This window comes from Mus musculus, chromosome 2 (genome assembly GCF_000001635.26).
Source record: "Mus musculus strain C57BL/6J chromosome 2, GRCm38.p6 C57BL/6J".
Lineage (NCBI taxonomy): Eukaryota > Metazoa > Chordata > Mammalia > Rodentia > Muridae > Mus > Mus musculus.
Window position 1 is genome coordinate 25,901,702 of NC_000068.7, and position 13,675 is coordinate 25,915,376.

The following is a 13,675-nucleotide window of genomic DNA, read 5'->3' on the forward strand; positions in this document are numbered from 1 at the left end:
GCCACAGGCTGCCAGGAGTGGCACTGAAGGTCCAGGCCATGTCTGCTCAGATATGGGGTGTGCCTCATCGGGCTGAAGCGTGAGGAGAACAAGAGTATCCTGCTGAACCCAGGACCACGGCACATCCTGGCTGCCTCCGACACCTGCTTCTATATCAATATTACCAAGGAGGAGAACTCAGCTTTCATCTTCAAACAGGAGGAGAAGCAGAAGAGACGGGGCCTTGCAGGGCAGGCACTATATGAAGGGCCCTCCCGGCTCCCAGTGCATAGCATCATCGCCTCTATGGGTGAGCTGGTGAAGTATGCAGGTGGAAGATGGGTGGCTTCCAAGGGTGCACTCCACACCCCACCTGCCACTGGGCAGGAGACTCCTGAAACCCAGCTCTTTCTGGACAGTGTGAGCCTCTTCTGGCCCAGGGTTTTGCATCTGTCCAATTGTGGTACCCCACCTATCAGAGTTTGGGTGAGCATCAGTTACCTGGGCAACTGAGAGCCTGTGGGGGTACTGTGGTAGATGAAGGACTAACCAGAGAGCCCTGGGGTCTCAGCCAGGCATCCCTGAACTAGATGAAGGCCCTGGGGTTTATTGAGTTAGCAATGGTTTATCTTCATGGCTCTTCCCTGGAACTGCTTGCTGTCTTCCCAAAACTGGTTCAAGAGACTTCCTGAACAGGGTTGGGCCAATACAGAAGGCACCAGTGGCGTGTGTCATCCTCTGCCAGTCTTCCAAGAGGTGATGGGGAACAGGAAAGAGTCACTTAGCCTCTCAGGTCCCAGACCCACAGGGTAGCCAGGTCTATGGCCTTCTCACAAGGCAAGTTGACACTAATAAGCACTTACTGTATGCCCAGCGTAAATGGTCTCTAGAGACCAAGTACTTTGACTCTGATACACATTTTTTAAATATTTATTTATTTATTTATTTAATGTATATGAGTACACTGTAGTTGTCTGCAGACATACCAGAAGAGAGCATTACAGATGGTTGTGAGCCACCATGTGGTTGCTGGGAATTGAACTCAGGACCTCTGGAAGAGCAGTCAGTGCTCTTAACCCCTGAGCCACCTCTCCAGCCCTCTGGTACACATTCTCAATGGCATGTGACAGCAGCCGTCAGACTGAAGTTGCTGCCCTTGCAATAACAGCTTTCTCTGGTGGTCAGGCTGGAGGAAGAGCTTGGGGTTGGGGTTGATGCTGCCCAACCCAGCCTCTATCCATCGCTCACCCCCATGCCTTCTAGGGAGACAAGAGTAACTCAGGAAGACCATCCACCCTATCCCTTGGGTCTGGCCCACAGAGGCTGTGAGCTACATCCTTGAGCCAACCACCAACCCCAACCTGGCAGCCCTGGGCTGAAATGGGAACAACAGAGGCCAGGAGGTCAAAGTGGCCTTGCTGCTCCCTGGTTACTGTGTGGCCACCCTCCCTAGTTCCCTCCTTAGAGCAGAGCAACCAGTTTTCCATGAGCCCAAAGGGCCCCCACCTCAGGTCAGCATCAGTCACGGCAACGAGTTCGGGGTCTACTCAACATCACCACCACTCAGGGGCCTCCTTGTCCTGAAGAGGAAACGGAGGCTCAGGAATGTGCTGAAATTCCTAGGGCCTAGAGAGTGGGGTGGGAAGGGCTACTGGTCAGGTTCAACCCCTCTGTCCAGGGACAGTGGCCATGGACCTGCAGAACACAGATTGCCGGCCCTCCCAGGGTGGCAGTGGCGGGGACGGCACAAAGCTGACTCTGCCCACCGAGAACGGCTCTGGTAGTCGACGCCCCAGCATCGCACCCGTTCTGGAGTTGGCAGACAGCTCAGCCCTGTTGCCCTGCGACCTGCTGAGTGACCAGTCAGAGGATGAGGTGACACCCTCGGACGACGAGGGGCTCTCTGTGGTTGAGTGAGTGCTGAGTGGAGCTTCCTCAGTGGGAGGGAGAGGTTCCCCAGTGTGGGCATGCTCCATCTATGGCAATCCCTGCTTTGCAAATGGTGTCTCTGGGGCGGGGCCCGGGCACACGGGAAAACAGAGCAGGGTCCTCACCCCAAGTCCAGTCACTTGAGAGCATTCTGACAGGGGTGTGCTATGCTGGAGTCATAGATAACGGGGCTCACAGACTCCACACAGTGGCATGCAACCCCATACCTGCTTAGCTACTGACCTGTCTGCCCTCAGTTACTCCACAGTCAAGATGGTGTAGAGCCAGGCACTGACTGGCAGGCATTCCTGAGCTCTTTCCAGCTGGCCAGCTCCTCTTGGGACTGTGTGTGTGGCCCACCTCATTTCGGGTGGATGTTCATGGGCCAGGGTCTGTAGAGGTCACCAGTAGATGATTTGGCAAGACTTTGTCCAGAACCAGAGACTACAAGCTTACCCCAAGTTAGCCATCCTGGCTGGGGGTTGGGGGTATGAGGCCAAATGTTCCTGTTTGAGACCAAGAGGGATTTCAGTAAGTCCTCAGCAGTGTAGCTACCTTGACCTCGGTCAGGGCATCCTCCTGTTGGAATCTTCTCTAAGGTTGAGGGGTCATTTGTAGGGGTCCCAGATCCTGCAGGCAGAAATATGTGGGTCCCTGTGGCTGTGTCCCTTAGGGCACGAGGAAACAGTGCTAGAGGGTTGTGACCGGGGCTCAATGTTAAAGCATGGCATGGTGTGTAGTAGTGGGTACTGTAGGGTGGGGAAGAGGAGAAGCAGCCTTCTGAGAGGCTAGCCCACTGGAAGCACAGCCTTCTGAGAGGCTAGCCCACTGGGGGCACAGGCCTGAGTAGCTGTCTGTCACCTGGGGTGCACAGGCCTGAGTAGCTGTCTGTCACCTGGGGTGCACAGGCCTGAGTAGCTGTCTGTCACCTGGGGTGCCATGGGCATCACTAAGGGGACTAATGATTACAGCTCTGGTGTTCTCCTCAGCTTCCAGGCTTGAGAGAAAGAGAGAGAGAGGGAGAGGGAGAGGGAGAGGGAGAGAGAGAGAGAGAGAGAGAGAGAGAAAGGGGAGGGAGGGAGAGAGAGATTATATAGGTATGTAGATGTGTAGAGGTGGGTATTGCTTGTGTATGCTTGCGTTTGTGTGCTCATACATATGTGCAAGCATGTTGTGTGTTCATGCATGCATGTGTGCACACATATCTGTTCCTGTCTTTTCTGCCATATGTATATGTGTAAATGTTTGCACTGAGTATACTTTGTGTGGAATTTTTCTCAAGGGATGCAAGGCCCCCTTCCTGTCCCCATCTGAATAGCAGAGGGCTGACTATTAGGAGACTTCCTGGTGGGCAGCGACACTGGGAGCCCAGCTTGGGCCCTATAGAGGGAGCAGCAACAAGTAGCCCCTCTGCACCCTATGTCTGCCTGAGCCATTCTGGGGCCTTGGTGAGGGCCAATGTACCTGTCCCAGTCCTGGCCTAGGAAGCAGGGTCAGGCTTCTAAGGTGTTATCTCACATGGTTCTCCCAGGCAAATATACGAATCAGGAGTTGGGGGACAGTAAGCCATCTCTGCTAGTACCAGTTGACTCTGTGATACTCCAGGTAAAGGGCAGCTTTGAAGTGGCCAGGCTGCCATGCTGTGGTCTCTGTCTTCATCCAGGTACGTGAAGGGCTATCCCCCCAACTCACCCTACATTGGCAGCTCCCCGACTTTATGCCACCTCCTGCCTGTGAAAGCCCCCTTCTGCTGCCTGCGGTTGGACAAGGTAAGGCCATTCAGCTATGGCCATCTGACATCCCACTTTGGTGCCTTACCCTGCCTGCCTGCTCTCTGCCTCCCTGCTCTGACCTCACAGCAGCCTTTTCTAAACAGGCTGGAAGCAGATTAGGACTATTGTGTCCCTCATCCAAACACCTGTGTGCTTCCAGATGGTGAGGGCCATCTCCTCTTCATATAACCCCACTGCCAGAGTCAGGCAGAGAAAGAGTCTGCCAAGGCTCCAGGGTCCTTGTTGTTCTGTAAGAAAGCACATGCCTGTCACTCCCCGCTTCTGCCTTCCTCAGGATCCCTTGTTGACCTTGGAAGACCTTGGAGTCTATGGGACAGGACTCAATCCATGATAGAACCCAGCTCATGCATCTGGGCTGAGCACACTGGAACAGGGTGGGGCTCAGTTGGCCACATCTCTAGCCATGCTGCCCCCTGTGAAAGTGACTGTTTCTTTTTTGTTTGCTTGTTTGTTTTGTTGTTGTTGCTTTGTTTTGTTTTGTTTTGTTTTGTTTTGTTTCGAGACAGGGTTTCTCTGTATAGCCTTGGCTGTCCTGGAACTCACTCTGTAGACCAGGCTGGCCTTGAACTCAGAAATCCCCCTGCCTCTGCCTCCCAAGTGCTAGGATTAAAGGCGCCCGTCCCGAAAGTGACTGTTTCTTTATGGTTCAGTGATACAGACATAAGGGCAGGATAGCTTCTGAGCTGCTCGACTCTAAATCTGTCTTATTTCTAGGCCCCTCCAGTAGTTCTTAGTGTGTTACCAAGAGGAAAGTGTCTGTTGCATTCACATGGTGGAGGCCCATGGCCTCTTGTTAGCTTTGGGCCTATACTCTATTTCATGTTGCTTGGGCAATCTGAACCCTTTGATGCCTGCCGGCCTGTCTCACCTCCTCCCTGTACAGTGCCAAGCTGTAGACTGAGATCAGGCACCTCCAACTGAGGTCTGACTCCATTCGAGAAAAGGGGCTTTAGGAATCATCTGCTGCCTGTGGCCTCGAATCTGGGCTAGAAAATGCATGTGCATTAATACATGCATACACACCTGTGCACACATGACTTGGACCTCTAGATTTCTGTAGCTAAATGCTTCATTGGCTGGCTTCCATCAAGTTCTGTGGGTTACTGACTTTAGTGGCTGCCAGCAGGTTGAGCCCTGGTGGCTGGTGGCCCCATGTCTCCCCAGGGCTCCCATGTGCTGCATGTGTCCTTGCTGTTGTTGGCCCACCGGCTTCTCCAATAGCCAGGGTGGTGCCCAGCCTGGGTTCCCCTACATCCCTAGGGCTGCAAACACAACAGCTACGAGGATGCCAAGGCCTATGGGTTCAAGAACAAGCTGATTATTGTCTCTGCTGAGACGGCAGGCAACGGGCTCTACAACTTCATCGTGCCTCTGCGCGCCTACTACCGGTCCCGCCGGGAGCTCAACCCTATCGTGTTGCTGCTTGACAACAAGTGAGGCGGAGTACAGTCCTCATGATGCCTTGCCTGTGTGTGTGTGTGTGTGTGTGTGTGTGTGTGTGTGTGTGTGTCCTGTTGTCTTCTGTGGCCATGCTTGCCTTCCTTTGCTGACCATGGTAGCCTCCTCCTCTAGTTTCTCCTGTAACCTCTCTACCTTGTGGCTTCACAACTGAGAGTCCCGGGTGGCAGGACCACAAGGATCCCCTGGACCACAGCCCCTTTCATCCAAGGACCCCAGAAGCCTGGCAGCCAGACCCCAAGGTCCAATCTTGGCTATTAGCCTCAACAAGCCCAAGGCCTAGGTTTCCTGAGCTGAATAGTGGCAGATCCTTTGACTGTAACCCCCTTCAGTCCCATGTTTTGGGGGTCCCAACAGTGTGGGGAGGATGAACCATAGAGAAGATGGCACCTCCAGGCCCTTCTGTCCTCACAGGCCTGACCACCACTTCCTGGAGGCCATCTGTTGCTTCCCCATGGTCTACTACATGGAGGGATCCGTGGACAAGTGAGCTGAGAACAGCATGGCCAGGGTGTCTGCATGACCAGGGTGCCTGCTGTTGCTCTCTGCCCCGCTCCCCCAGACTGCCTCAAATGAGCAGTTGGTCCCAATCCAGGGGAAGGGGTGCTGGGGGGATTAGGGCTGATCCTATGGTCATATTGCTTGCCCTGTGCAGCCTGGACAGCTTACTGCAGTGTGGCATCATCTATGCTGACAACCTGGTGGTGGTGGACAAGGAGAGCACTATGAGCGCTGAAGAGGACTACATGGCAGATGCCAAGACCATCGTCAATGTGCAAACCATGTTCCGGTGAGCACCTGGCCCATGGGAGCTAGGCCTCATGGTGAGGACTACAGAACCTGCCAGAGTCCACATCCCTGACTGTGTTCCCTACAAGAGACCCCACAGCTATGACCATGGGGCCCATTAGAGTTCAAAGACCTCTCACCACAGGACCCACAAGAGACTACACTTCTATGACTATGGGACCCACCACAGACTCCATAGGCTTGACCCCAAGATCTACCAGAGACCAACCCCATAGCTGTAACAATGGGACTCACAAGAGGCCACCCAGTTATGACCACAGGATCCACCATAGACCCCAGAGCCATAAGAGCCACCACAGAACTCCACAGCCCGGGGACCCACTGGGGCCCTCAGCCCTGAGTGGGTGACAGCTCCCACGATCATCCTCCCTCAGGCTTTTCCCCAGTCTCAGCATCACCACGGAGCTCACACACCCTTCCAACATGCGGTTCATGCAGTTCCGTGCCAAGGACAGCTACTCTCTGGCTCTTTCCAAACTTGAAAAGGTAAGCAGGCTCCTCCTGGCAGGCCGTCCTTCACTGAAGAGGCCAGAGAGAACAGGACAAAGAGGAAGAGACAGGGCTGTGGGAGCATCGGCTACTGGCTACTGTCCCGCAGTAGCTGAGGAGACAGGCTCAGTTGCTGGTGCTGTGGTGCTACATCCCCCGAGCACCTGCAGGTCAGTGGATCCGCCAGGAACTGCTAACAGATACCTACAGCCCACCGGGTACCAGACTCTGCCTCTGTGCTCTACATTAGGGATCAGAGAGTGGAGAGGCCTGCGTGGATCACACAGCAGGTGGGGCAGCAGTGGCAGGGCTGTTGCACTTCTGACACTGGAGTTCTATGGGAGGTATCAGGTCCCATGGAAGGCATCCACTGGGTCAGATGTGGAACCCAGGGGCATAGGGACTCAGCAAGGTATTATAGACACACTAAGGACCCAGGAACTCATGGGGAATATGGGGAACTTCAGGAGTACGGAGAGAGTTCACTGTCTGTGTTGCTCTGTGTATGGTGGCTTGGCCCTTCCTGCTATGCACACAAGGGATGGCCAGGTACTGGGAAGCCATGTATTAGGATGAGGAAGTCATGGCTGCCAATGCTTGCTGTTGTGTGTGAGTCCCAAGTTCAGCCTGGGCCAGTGTGCTTGTGGAGAGCTACCAGGGACCAGCATGGCTGACTGAGGAAGACCGAGGAGCTGTCTGGGACAGTGTGTGTGAGGCCCTGGGTTCCACTCTCTTCTCAGAGCCCCAAACTCTCCCTAGGCTCTGTCCCTGAGAGTATAAGGGAATGTACCTGGATATTCAAGCCTGCTGGCCAGAAGTCTGTTAGTGTATGCACAAATGCACATCCATGTATACATACCATGCACATATAACACATGCATATGCATACATACCATGCACACATGATCATACACCACTTTTGAGCACAAAATGCATCATAGACATACCACACAGACATGTACATACATATGCATACTCACATCCTATGAACACTCTGATGGCCACCCACAATCCTTTGTGCCATCTGAGGACCCCTTCCTTGCAGCAAGAACGGGAGAACGGCTCCAACCTGGCCTTCATGTTCCGCCTGCCATTTGCTGCTGGTCGAGTATTTAGTATCAGCATGTTGGATACACTGCTCTACCAGGTCAGCTGGAATGTGGAGAAAGGTGGGCAGGGTCCCATAATCCCTAGGCCAGAGTCCACAGCCCATCTATGGCTGACATCTGGTCCTGCTGCTGTGAACAGGCCTCCCCAGGTCCCCCTGACTTTCTCCTGCTGGAGCAGCAGGTCTCATTGCCCTCAGGGATACCCTAGTACCACTCTGGGGGGTTGGGATCCTGGTCCTTTTTGGACCTCATGTGCTGGGGCGGCAGGCAGGTTCTGAGTGTGGAGGCTGGAGTGTCTGCCTCACATGGCCCTGCTGCCCCACAGTCCTTCGTGAAGGACTACATGATCACCATCACCAGGCTGCTCTTGGGCCTTGATACTACACCAGGCTCCGGCTACCTCTGTGCAGTAAGTGAGGGGGGTGGGGGTGGGGGGCGGGTGTGTGGTGCCATACGGCACAGCCACCCTCCGTGGCTCACTGTAGCTCTGGGGCTCTGGGTGCTGTTGTAACTCCTCTCAGCTCAGAGATTCCCACTCGTTGCAGATGAAGGTAACCGAGGACGACCTGTGGATCCGCACTTACGGCCGCCTCTTCCAGAAACTCTGCTCCTCCAGCGCCGAGATCCCCATCGGCATCTACAGGACCGAGTGCCATGTCTTCTCGGAGGTACATTCCCAGTGCCGTAGAGCTTCCTTACAGCCCAGTGCTGAGGAGCTGGGCGTTTGCCATGGGCTCCTTCCAGGTGGGTTCAGCAGCTAAAGCGTGTTCCTCCGGTGAGGACAGCTGCCACTCTGGGAAGAATGGTGACCTTGGCAAGCATCCCAGAGCTCCCGGGGGACTGGGCATGGTGTTAGGGGAGGTCTACCTGACGTGGGCAGCACGCCTCCCACCCTCCTGCCCCCTGCATGTTCTATATGGACTTGGAGAGGCCAGGGTGCACTGGGGAAGAGGCAGACACACCCACAGGTCCCAACAGCCCTTGGCTTCCTTTACAGCCCCATGACGTCAGAGCCCAGGTGAGTACCCCGGGCCCCTGTGGAGCTCCTGCTTCGTGGGGCTCTTCCATACCTTGAGCAGGCCCCTGGGCAGCAGGCGGGAAATGAAAATGTGTTGGTCACTGGGCAGTTCAGGGTTGGGGGCGTTTAGCAGTTACTATCCTCCCACACAGTGTGGAACTAAGGCAGAAGCAGATCCAAGATTTCAGCCCATGGTCTGTACCCCGCACCCCAGCCCAGCTCCATGTTCATTAACAGGTGGCAGGTGCCTATATGGTCTGACCTGGCCCTCACGCCCTCTTTATCCTCCCCAGTGCCTCTCACACCCACTTAGGCAGGCACAGCCTGTTTGCTCTCTGTTTGCTGACTCCCAGGGATGTGTTTGGCAGTGACACCTGCCCCATCTGTGTATGGGTATACTGTGGTATAGACAAGGGCCCCTAGGATAAGGTCAGGATATGCTGGGCTAGAGGGACCAGGCCGGCCCTAGACGTGATGGCCCAGAGAGGCTAAATCCTGGTCCAGAATGGAGCCAGCCTGTCTCCATTTCCCACCCTCAGCCCCAGGGAAATGGGGACAGGCTGGCTCCATTCTGGACCAGGAGGCCAGGCAGACTGGGGTACAGATGGGAAAATAGAGCCCCACAGTTCTTCTGACCTGGAGAAGGCTGGAGTTCACACTGTGGGTCCAGGGCCCATCTCCTCTCCTGGCACACCTCATGCCACAGGGGGGCCCAGACATAGCCCTCCTGCCTGCCCAGTCTCAGATCTCGGTGAACATGGAGGACTGCGAGGATACTCGGGAGGCCAAGGGACCCTGGGGCACACGAGCTGCATCTGGCAGTGGCAGCACCCATGGCCGTCACGGGGGCAGTGCTGACCCAGTGGAGCACCCACTACTACGTCGCAAGAGCCTGCAGTGGGCCCGCAAGCTGAGTCGCAAGAGCACCAAGCAGGCAGGGAAGGCACCTGTGGCCACAGACTGGATCACCCAGCAGCGGCTCAGCCTGTACCGACGCTCAGAGCGCCAGGAGCTCTCAGAGCTGGTCAAGAACCGAATGAAGCACCTGGGACTGCCCACCACTGGCTATGGTAAGGGCTGGCAACAAGGCAGGGCCGGTAACAAGGCAGGGCCGGTAGGACCATAGCAGATCAGCTGATGGGCATCTCATATCTGCCTGACCCTTACAGCTGGGATGGCCCAGGTCTACCATGGCCTCCCTGGGCTTACTCAGCAAAGGGCAGAGGGCTGTCTGCAACCATGTCATATGGAGAAGGTTCAGAGTGACCCACAAACTGACTCATTTCTACCACTCTGGAGCCTCAGTTTCACACACACACCCCCCATAATGTAAGGGAAAGAGTAGAGAGCCAAGCCAGCTCCCCCAAAGCTCATCACCTTCAAGTGGGGTACAAGTTCAGTCTTCCCATCCCATGAGAGACATGAGAGGCAGGGAGTTGGCAGGGCCACAGCACATCCCTGCCCTGGTCATCAGAGACAAGAACAGCCTGCACACTTCTCAGTCCATCCCATGTCCCTCCCAAGGCAGTCGCCATAGCTCTGTTGCTCCAGAGTCAGCCTTAGGAGAACATCTGTGCAAACAGATTTTTGTAACTCCTTTCTCTCTGTGCCATTTTGGGGGTAACACCAGTGTGACTTTGATCAGGACTTCCTCTAGAGATGTTACCTCTTGATGAGGTCAGAGGGGCCCAGGATCTCTATTCTGACCTATGCCTCTCCCCACTCTTTCAGCATCTCAGTACTCAGCCGTTGCCAAGGCCCAACCTACATGCTAACGTCCATTGTCACCCTAGAGACTCCTCCTCTAAGTAGAAGGAGCTGCCCGGGCGTCACTGGGACTGGGCGTCATAGGGCATAGGCAGTACATATTGGGCATGCTGGGTATGTTCACAAGACAGTGGTAGACCTGGAGAAAGGCCTGGCTGGGGAAGACTGAGACCAAAGTTTTAAGGCCACCAGAGCCCTCCCCAGCCATGCATACAGTGTAGAGAATGTCCCGATAATGCCCTAGATCTAGTGGCCTCCTCAGTACTCCTGCCTGGGTGGGGATTCCGGCATTCACAAGCCTTTGCAAGTACGAGCAGATGCAAAGTGGAGCCCTATGACGACCTGCCCTGTGTGCCCTTTAGCCTCTGCAACCCAGCCCCTGCCAAAGCTTGCCAGATAAAGCCTAGATCCTCTTTGGCAACTGACTTGCTTCTGACGCCACTAGTGCTGGCCACCATTCTCCCAGCGTGGACGGTGTCTGCGTGCAGCTGGCCACTGTCCCCCACCCATTCTTCTGTGCCAGCGTGCCCACCCTGCCAATGCTTGCTGACCTGTCTCTCTCTCTCTGTTTCTGTCTGTGCCTCTCCTATGTGTTCCATAGAGGACGTAGCAAATTTAACAGCCAGTGATGTGATGAATCGGGTAAACCTGGGATATTTGCAAGGTAATTCTGCTCCAGTGAATACTGGCCACCACACAGGGGATATGTCAACCCTTTGCCACCTTGGCTGGGCCAGGCAGAGACCAGAAAAGAGGGCTTTGTGTGTCCACAGTGGGTTCTCAGACCTTCTGCCTCCCTCCTTGGTTTGGGCCTCCTAGCTGAGGGCCATGGGAGCCCAGATGATGGAACCCACCCTGGTCCCAAAATACTTGACCCAGTTCTGTTAGGATGTGCCATGCCACCTAGCTTTGGACTGACTAGGCAGCAGGCTATCCCAACAACAGCTGGTCTCTCTGGCTAGTCCCAAGAGATGCCCAAATTCCCTGTGTGTCTCAGTAGGCAGGCATGAGGATGGAACTTAGCGTTGGCTTTCTGTGCTAAAGCATAGAAAGACCTGGATTACTCAATCCAGGTAGACGTGGGGGCTCCAAGAGAAGTCTCTTTCTGCTTGAGACAGAGATCTACTTACTTCTCATCTGTGTGCTTCACCTCCTCTAAGGAGCTCTCCCTCCCTGAGGCCCAGAGCAGAGGCTAAGCCACTGCCTTTCAGTGTCTCCCCTCAAAATAGGTTGTCAAGGAGCTTTTGGGTTATCTGAGCTCAGTTAAGCTGGGTCCTTATTTGCAAGGATGGCTGTGGGAAGCCACAGAAGTGAAGTGTTGGCATCTCTGGGCTTGTGGTTTTTCTCATCCTGCCACCCATAACAGCAATCACGGAAGCTGGGCCCTCTGCTGGGCACTTGGGGTTTTGATCTAGGGCTGGTGACTTCCATGAACCAAGCGTATCCTGCACCCAGTTACATCTGCTTCCTGTGTGGCTGCTAGGCAAAGGTGGGCAGGCAAGGGCTTGGGCAGCTCCTACAGGGTCACAAGATGCTCTTGGGTGTGCAGTGAGTGTCACCTATGTGCTCACTGGAGAAAATGTGCTGGGACTCAGCAACAGGAACTCACAGTACTCTACGGGCATCATGGAGTGGCATCAGGATGTCTGGCCAGAATGTCACACTGTGCTCAGAAAAGGGCAACACCAGGCAGGGGTTGGGCCCAGAGGCATAGCCACTGGAGTTACTCTGGCTCTGGGATGAGCAAGCTGAGAATCCAGTTATTACCCTCTAGCTACATGGGAAATGGATGTAGAGGGCCAGGGCCTGAATCTCGGGGTTACTGGGCTGGGGGAAGGGGAAGGAGGAGAGGGGACACAGCTGTTGCAGAGGCATGATCTGTTGGGAGTTTCCATTCTAGAAGTGCATTCAAGCCAGGTCTTGTCCCCACCTACCCCTACACCTGCTGTCCACCTTTCCCAAGCATGGGGGCTGCCGAGGCCATCTTAGCTTGCCTTCCCCATCCCAGCAGTTGGGAGTCAGTGCCACAAGACTGACCACAGCCCCTCCTTGCACTACAGCTGGAATTTGGCATGGCCCCCTCAACTCAACACTGAGCCAGGCCTAGTCCCATCCTGGGCTTTGCTAGTCTCAGACATTTCAAGATCTGACCTCGGTTGGAGGAGAATCATGACCCAGGGCCTAGCCCTGACAGGGGAAGATTCATCAACAGCTTCTCACAGCCAGGCTTCTAGCCCCACCTTTAGGATGACTGTATGGTGGTCATGACAGAAATGAATCAGTACTGTGGTCTGAAATGTTGTGCTCACACCCGAATACTCTTGCTTCTGCACAAACCCTGCTGTCCCTGCATTACCCACGCCACTGCATGAGGGCCTTGGTCCCAGAATCACACCTCTCCCATTTGGCTCCCAGCATGAGTCATACCATGGGTATCTTGACTGTAGGATTTGAGGGGGGAGGAGCAAAAACTGATGCTCATGCGACAGAACAGCCTTCCTATATGGAGGGCAAGCCACCAGGCCTTCCTACCCTGCAGAAGTAGATGGAGGTGTTGACTCCATTTCAACTACCCCAGGTACAGACTGTTTGAGGTGCCCCCCCCCATTTCTCAGAAGCATTTTGTGCCACATTCCTTCATCCTGGAGCTACAGTTCTGAGAGCGAGGCATGCCCCTCCCTGGCTCAGTTGGCTACCTGGCAGATTCTTTAGTTTCACAGAAGGGTCAGTCTCTTTCTTAGGGTTATGTCCAGCATGACCAAAGGATAGAGAGAAATGGAAGGAGCCAGGTAGAAGATGCCCTGTCTCAGGTCACCTTCATTTTGTATGCTCGTTGAGTCCAGAGATACTTCTAAATATGAAGTAGGTAAATTGAGGTCAGCAAGCTAAGGGCCATTGCCAGGACTGTATGAGGCCATGGTGACCTGCTGGCCAAGCACAGGCACCAATGAGATAACAGGCTGCTTCTCTGGACGGGCCACGTTCCCATGAGTCAGTCCATGGTCACCCTGGGGCTAGGAGCTTGTGGCAGCAGAGCCACAAGCAGGAGGGAATGACCCTGTTCTCTGATCAATGAGTCCGAAGTATAGGGAGTAGAGGTGGCCTTCCCAGCCCCCAGGAATGGGGGTCCTGCAGAGCACTTCAACTGAGGTTGCAGCTTATGTACGTATGTAGGTGTGAGGTAGATGGAGTGTGTATGGGGGGGGGGTGTGCATGTGGGTATGTGTCATGTGCAGGTGACCAGTAGTGTTTATGGGTACACAAATGTATATGTACAGGTGCAAGTATATAGGATATGCACAGGTCCTTGCAGGTGTGTTTAA

At 54.7% G+C, this 13,675-nt stretch overlaps 1 protein-coding gene across 33 annotated transcripts in view; it reads left to right on the top strand.

Annotated features, from left to right (window-relative positions):
- Positions 1–13,675, top strand: part of Kcnt1 (potassium channel, subfamily T, member 1) — a 54,483-nt gene that overhangs the window by 37,911 nt on the left and 2,897 nt on the right. For 13 of the 33 annotated variants that reach the window (XM_006497891.4, XM_030249674.1, XM_030249691.1 and 10 more), the window contains 13 exons: positions 51–289; positions 1,658–1,892; positions 3,572–3,677; positions 4,962–5,134; positions 5,574–5,645; positions 5,815–5,949; positions 6,344–6,455; positions 7,504–7,605; positions 7,893–7,976; positions 8,113–8,235; positions 8,565–8,585; positions 9,292–9,655; positions 10,954–11,016. In XM_006497891.4, coding sequence (XP_006497954.1) covers positions 51–289; positions 1,658–1,892; positions 3,572–3,677; positions 4,962–5,134; positions 5,574–5,645; positions 5,815–5,949; positions 6,344–6,455; positions 7,504–7,605; positions 7,893–7,976; positions 8,113–8,235; positions 8,565–8,585; positions 9,292–9,655; positions 10,954–11,016 — 1,829 coding nt within the window. Of the gene's footprint in view, positions 1–50; positions 290–1,657; positions 1,893–3,571; positions 3,678–3,784; positions 3,844–3,975; positions 4,004–4,961; positions 5,135–5,573; positions 5,688–5,814; positions 5,950–6,343; positions 6,456–6,477; positions 6,629–7,503; positions 7,628–7,892; positions 7,977–8,112; positions 8,236–8,564; positions 8,586–9,291; positions 9,656–10,953; positions 11,017–13,675 lie in introns of those variants that run through there. The other 20 variants (NM_001145403.2, NM_175462.4, NM_001302351.1 and 17 more) reach the window with 11 other exon arrangements.